At 35.1% G+C, this 5,972-nt stretch overlaps 1 protein-coding gene across 1 annotated transcript; it reads left to right on the forward strand.

The window, feature by feature from the left end:
* The first annotated feature begins 211 nt into the window (after positions 1-211).
* On the forward strand, positions 212-1,956 carry LOC21404344 (desiccation protectant protein Lea14 homolog). Its single transcript, XM_010114666.2, has 2 exons — positions 212-507; positions 1,614-1,956. Exons 1-2 carry the CDS (start codon positions 302-304, stop codon positions 1,861-1,863), a joined length of 456 nt encoding a protein of 151 aa, XP_010112968.1. The 5' UTR covers positions 212-301; the 3' UTR covers positions 1,864-1,956.
* Positions 1,957-5,972: the final 4,016 nt, after the last annotated feature.

A 5,972-nucleotide genomic window follows, 5' to 3' on the forward strand; every position in this document is an offset into this window, starting at 1 on the left:
AAAAAAAGGGGGAAAAAATCGTAAAATCTCAAGTCTTCTTCTTTTGGTCCCAATCACAGATCTGTAAACGCGGAAGAAAATCACGTGCGACACGTATGGCGTCACGTGTCATGACTGCGGATTCGCCATACGAGACGTGTCAAAAACACAATGACTCCACATATATATTATATACGTACTAACCAATTGCCAATCTCATAATTGATTGTTCTTCATAAGCTAAATAAAACTTGTGTAATCACTTTCTTATCTATTCTTCTTCTTCTGGTTTGTGTGTCTGAAAAAGAAAAAAAAAAAAAACATGTCGCAGTTTATAGACAAGGCGACGACGTTTATTGCGGAGAAAGTGGCGAACGTGAAGACGCCGGAGGCGAGTCTTACGGACATGGATTTGAAGCGCGTGAGTGTGGACTCTGTTGAGTATTTGGCGAAGCTTTCTGTGGACAATCCCTATGGCCATTCCATTCCCATCTGTGACATCGATTACACCCTCAAAAGCGCCGGGAGGTAATTTGGATCAAGATCAACCCCTTTTCTTTTTACATCTTTTAATTTTTTTAAGATAAAACTATAAAAAGCTTTTGTCTCCTAATCATTATTGTATTTGTTATATATGTATGATTTATATAAGTTTTTATGGAGTCATAATGTTTGTGTCACATATTTTAAACTCGACGTCCAACTGATGCCTTCAGAATTATATCTGGTTCTAGTGATTTATGGTCTCATATGTGGACACGTCAATGAGAAGACGAATCCTCATATACGTGCCAATGCAGCGGCCACTCTCATCCGCTTCCACCTTCTTACAAACCCCAATACCGTCTCCAATGACATGATCTATCTTCTCAAAAAAACCATCAAGAGTTAAAGTTATGAACTTTAAACCCAAAAGCGAGTAAAACGGAAAATCCCCCGGATCCCGAAGGGATGAACCATCGAACTCCTTAAGAACAATCAATGATTTATTGAAAGAGATAGGTTCCATTGACAACACCTTCTCAAGATCTCTTCGATCTCCAAGAATAGAAAAACATTTAGAGCAATGTCACGAATGCTGAAACCCTCCAGAAATTTGTTTAAAAAATCCTTTTAAGGCTCGTTTATTATACGGTCGTCGAGTTAGGATCATTTGCAAATACCAATCACATCACCCTCAGTCTCTGTAATTGATAACGATCTCCACTCTTCCATTAGTTCCTCCATAACAAAACATCGATTGTAAAAAGAACAAAAAAAAAAAAACCGTACAAGAAAACACTCGAGCAGAAAATTTACTAGAGCCAAGCACTCAGGCAAGACGAAACACACCCATAGACCAGGCTAGAGAGACTCTACCCATCCGGTTTTGGACCTATATATTTTTAATGAAAATAATTTTATATACCACGTCAATTTTATATACGGTAGATATTCTAATTATATTCCCATTTATTTTGTCTTTCCTTGTTGAAAAAAGAAATTTATGTGGAAAAGTTTCTAATTCCACACCATTGTCCAGTGAATATATATATATATATATATATATATATATATATTCCAAACTATTATCTTTAAATTTCGTGTGAGATAGTAAGGAAAGTTATGGATTGAAAATGTTTGCAAAATGGCAGTGTGATAGCTTCCGGTAAAATTCCGGACCCGGGGTCGCTGAAGGCGAAGGACACGACTCTGGTGGAGGTGCCAGTGAAGGTGCCGCACAGCCTGTTGGTGACCTTGATAAAGGATGTTGGCAGAGATTGGGACATCGACTATGAGCTGTTGTTGGATCTCATAATTGACCTTCCTCTTGTTGGTAACATTACCATTCCCCTATCCAGGAAAGGAGAGATCAAGCTCCCAACTCTTTCGGATGTCTTTTAATTACTCCATGTCGTTTGAAATTATGTGTCTTTTGTAATACATCATGTGATGATATGCTAATTTCATGAAATAAAATCTCCGTCTCTACCTCTATCTGTACGTACTTTGAGAGTACTTTTCCTTATATTGCGTTTTGAAGTTGATGAAAGTTTTGAGTACTTTTCCTTTGCGTGCTTGAATAATTAATTCAAACTAGATTTGATTCAAACTACAATTAACTATTTATCATACCCACTATAAGAAACAGCGTTATTAGCGACGACTAAAAGTCGTTACAAAAAATCCAAAGTCATTGTAAAAATGTTGCTGTAATTGATTTGTCGTAAATTCTTTTTTGAGATGACAAGTCGTCGTCGTAAATACATTTGCGACGACAAATCGTCCCAAATGAGTCGTTGTAATTATGTTATCGATTGCATCGTCAAGATGATATGGTATTAATTATTTGTGACGACAATTTATAAATTACGTCGTCATAAATAATGTCAAATTAGTTGACATCGCATCAAATAATGTCGAAATAGTATTTTTATTTTTTCTCATTTTAATAATTAATGTTGTCTATTACTATACATTTAAACCAAATATTAAATATAATTCATGATATTATAATAATAATTTTAATAATTCATGATATTATAATAATAAAGAAGAATTGATTAAAAGAAATATAAGTAATATAAAAATAAAAATAAAAATAAATTTTCTGAGTATTAATAAAATAAAATAAAAATGTAATTATAGTAGAAAGTAATTATAAAATGTACGAAAATATAAATTATTATATTAATAAAAATTTAATCTCCTAAATTAGCAGCGTCACTGAAATCATCGTCGTTATCATCAGAAGGATTCAGAGGCGGAGGACCTGGACGGACATACAGCACGAGAGGAGTAACCGATGGGAACTAAATTTTGGGGTGCATTTGAGCCATCAAAAACTGCGTCCTTCTAAAGCTCTCGTACATATATTCTTCTACATAAGTATTCTTGCTGGTAACTCCATTGTAAGTATTCTTCTACGTGTGGGTCTGAACGTGTCGTAGAAAATCATGCCGAGCGTGAGCCAAATGACGAAGTATCCCCTTGATAAACCCTTTGTGGGAGTTTTCGACCCAGTCCAGTCTTGTGTCCTTTACGGGTGCCCAGAACCTGCTTTATAATATCTTCCTTGTTAACCGCTTCTGCTGTAGATGATACATGGACAGTTAATACCCCCGGTTGAAATTGCATAATTCTTTCCAACCTCAATAAAAGCACACAACCATACCAATCTCATCAGACAATCGGTTCCTTAAATGTATCCAACTCTTGTCCATAGGCATCTCCACTACAAAGAATTTATAAAGTTTTATCAAATTTTATAAAAATTAACACAAATTATTTTCTAATATGTCTTTAACATTCTATTAACTATTTTATAATATTTATTTTTAATTTTTTTAATTATTAATATAATACTAATTAAAATTTCCATCTAAATTTTTTAATCATCATATATATAATTCATTATTTTTAACTTCTTAATATTTCCATAGGTCGCCTATTTTTTAATCACCATCACATAATCATCATCAAACAAATTTCATACAAATTTCAATCTAATTACCTTAAATTACAATTTTAATTCTAATTTACAATTCACAATTCTAAATCTAAAACCACAAACTAAGTTCAAAATCCAAAACAAAACCACAGACTACAACCAAAATACCATAATCAATTTACAAAATACCAAAATATTAACTTAAAAAATCCAAACCCATAAACACCGGGGTTGGAAAACGGTATGGCAGTAGGGTTGGGAGGGCGACAGCGGCCGGAAAATGACGACGACAACCGGAAAAGTGGGTGGCGATGGCGAGGTGAAAACTCCACTTTTTGGACTTTTTCGGAATATTTTTCTCCACAAATGAAAGACTTGAAGAGAGAATGATTATTTAAGCTTTTTTTCAGAGTTTTTGGACGGTTTTTAGAGGTTTTGGATGGAGAGGGAGAGAGAAACCCAAGAACGTCACCGGAAAGAATGGAGGAAAGAGTTATGCGATCGCATTTATACAGGTGGCCTTTTGTCGTCGCAAAAATATTAAATGTTGTCGCAATTAATTCCAAAACAATGTCGCTCTTTTTCACCTCATTAATATTTCTGAGAATATTCTTGAGGAATATACCATGCTCATTTTTTGCGACAACTTTTTAATAAAGTTGTCGCAAATATTTTTCGGGAAACCACCAAAGTTTCTGCATTTATTTCGGAAATTAAATTCCATCAGTATTTGCGATGACAATTGACATGCGTCGTCGCAAAAAAGAGTCGATCTAGGAAGAATTTTATGGAACTTTTATTTGCGATGACATTTCAATATGTCGTCGCAAAAAATGAAGAATTTTCTGGAAGTTCTTTTCGGGAAACCGCCATTTTTGATCATGTCACTGCCAGCTGTATAAATCAATATTAGCGATGACATGTCGTCACAAATAAGGGACAAACTGACGCCAAACATGTTGGCGCTAGATTGGTTTTTGTGCCAATAATTATTCGCGACGACATGTCGTCGCTAATATTTGACTTACGTTTTAGCAACTACATGTCGTCGCAAATAAATAAATTTGTGCGACGACATGCCGTCACATATATTAAATGTGACGATAAATTATTCAAAAAATTTTGTTTCCTTTATTGCGACGACATATCGTCGTAAATATACTACTATTAGCAACGACATTTTTGTGCCAACTCTGAGTTAAGTTTACGACTAGTATCGTAGATAGAGAATTTTATTCTACAAAAGTCTGTCTAGAAAGAGGAAAAGAAGTCAACTTACTCGATCATAATGGGTATATGTTGCACTAAGCTAATAGTTGGCCTAGTTCGGAATGCTCAAACTAAACAAGGACGGAAGGAGAGTTAGCAAACCAGCTTACTGCGCTAAACTTGTCTAAGATGGAAAGCGAGTAAAGTATAGCTGTTGCCTATAATTAGCTTAGCTATTGAATAAGTGAGAAGGGAAGATGAGGTCTTTAATTTTACCTGTGGGATCGTAGCTATACTGTCTCTATTTTAGTTGACTAAGGAAGTCCTCATAGATTTAATGAAAACTAAGGATTTTTTTTTTTTTTGTTGCAAGGTGTGAAATTTATTAACATCATATCAATCTAATCTCAGAAATTTTTCTTCTGGATCAAGCTGCAAATCATACGAGTCCGTCGGAGCATGAAGAATTAAGTAGGCAGTTTAGCGAGTACGGGAACTCCTCAAGGAGAGGGTTCCAAACCTTGTGTTGTGTCTACTCTATTGACCTCAAAGAAGGATGGCACCTAGCGAATGTGTGTTGATAGTTCAACAAAATTACCAAAAATAAAAAATAAAAAAATCGATTCCCCTTATATATGTTGTTTGGATCACGTAAACTTTCAAAGATTGATCTGAGAATTTGTAATCATCATATTAGAATCTAACGAGGGATGAATGAAAAACCGCCTCTAAGATGAGGGATGGGACTTTTTGAGGCCTATCAAATACCCCTATAGTACTTTCATCAGGTATTCCGGTGCTTCGGCTTAATTACGAAGAAGAAGCAAATTTTTTTATCATTTATTTGGTCAACATTCTAATTGTTAGTATGGATTAGAATGAACACCTGAATCATACCAGAAGTCTTGCGATGGGAGAAATTGAATATCAATTTGAAGAAGTGCTCGTTCATGAAAAAAACAAATAAAAAAAAAGAAGTTATCAGCTTAGATGGATCGGTTGAGGTAGACAAGGAAAATGTCCGTGGCAAAGTTGAGTGGCCTACTACACCAAAGAAAGTTTGAAGCTTCCATGAACTAGCTACTTTCTACATGCGCTTCATCAAGAAATTTAGCAGCCAAAACTAGCCCCAATCACCAATTGTCTGAAACAAAATTGATCGGTTCGAATGGACCGAGAAAGTATAAAGTAGTTTTCTCCATCTCAACAGCCCATGTATTGCCCATACCCGATTTCTCAAAAGTATTGGAAGTGCCCTTATGTCCTGTAGGCATTGGAGTGGTGCTTAGCCAAGAAGGTAGACCAATTACCTTTTACAGCGAGAAAATGAATGAGGTTCGACTTCATAGGGAAA

The sequence above is a fragment of the Morus notabilis genome, unplaced genomic scaffold (assembly GCF_000414095.1).
Source record: "Morus notabilis unplaced genomic scaffold, ASM41409v2 Scaffold248, whole genome shotgun sequence".
Lineage (NCBI taxonomy): Eukaryota > Viridiplantae > Streptophyta > Magnoliopsida > Rosales > Moraceae > Morus > Morus notabilis.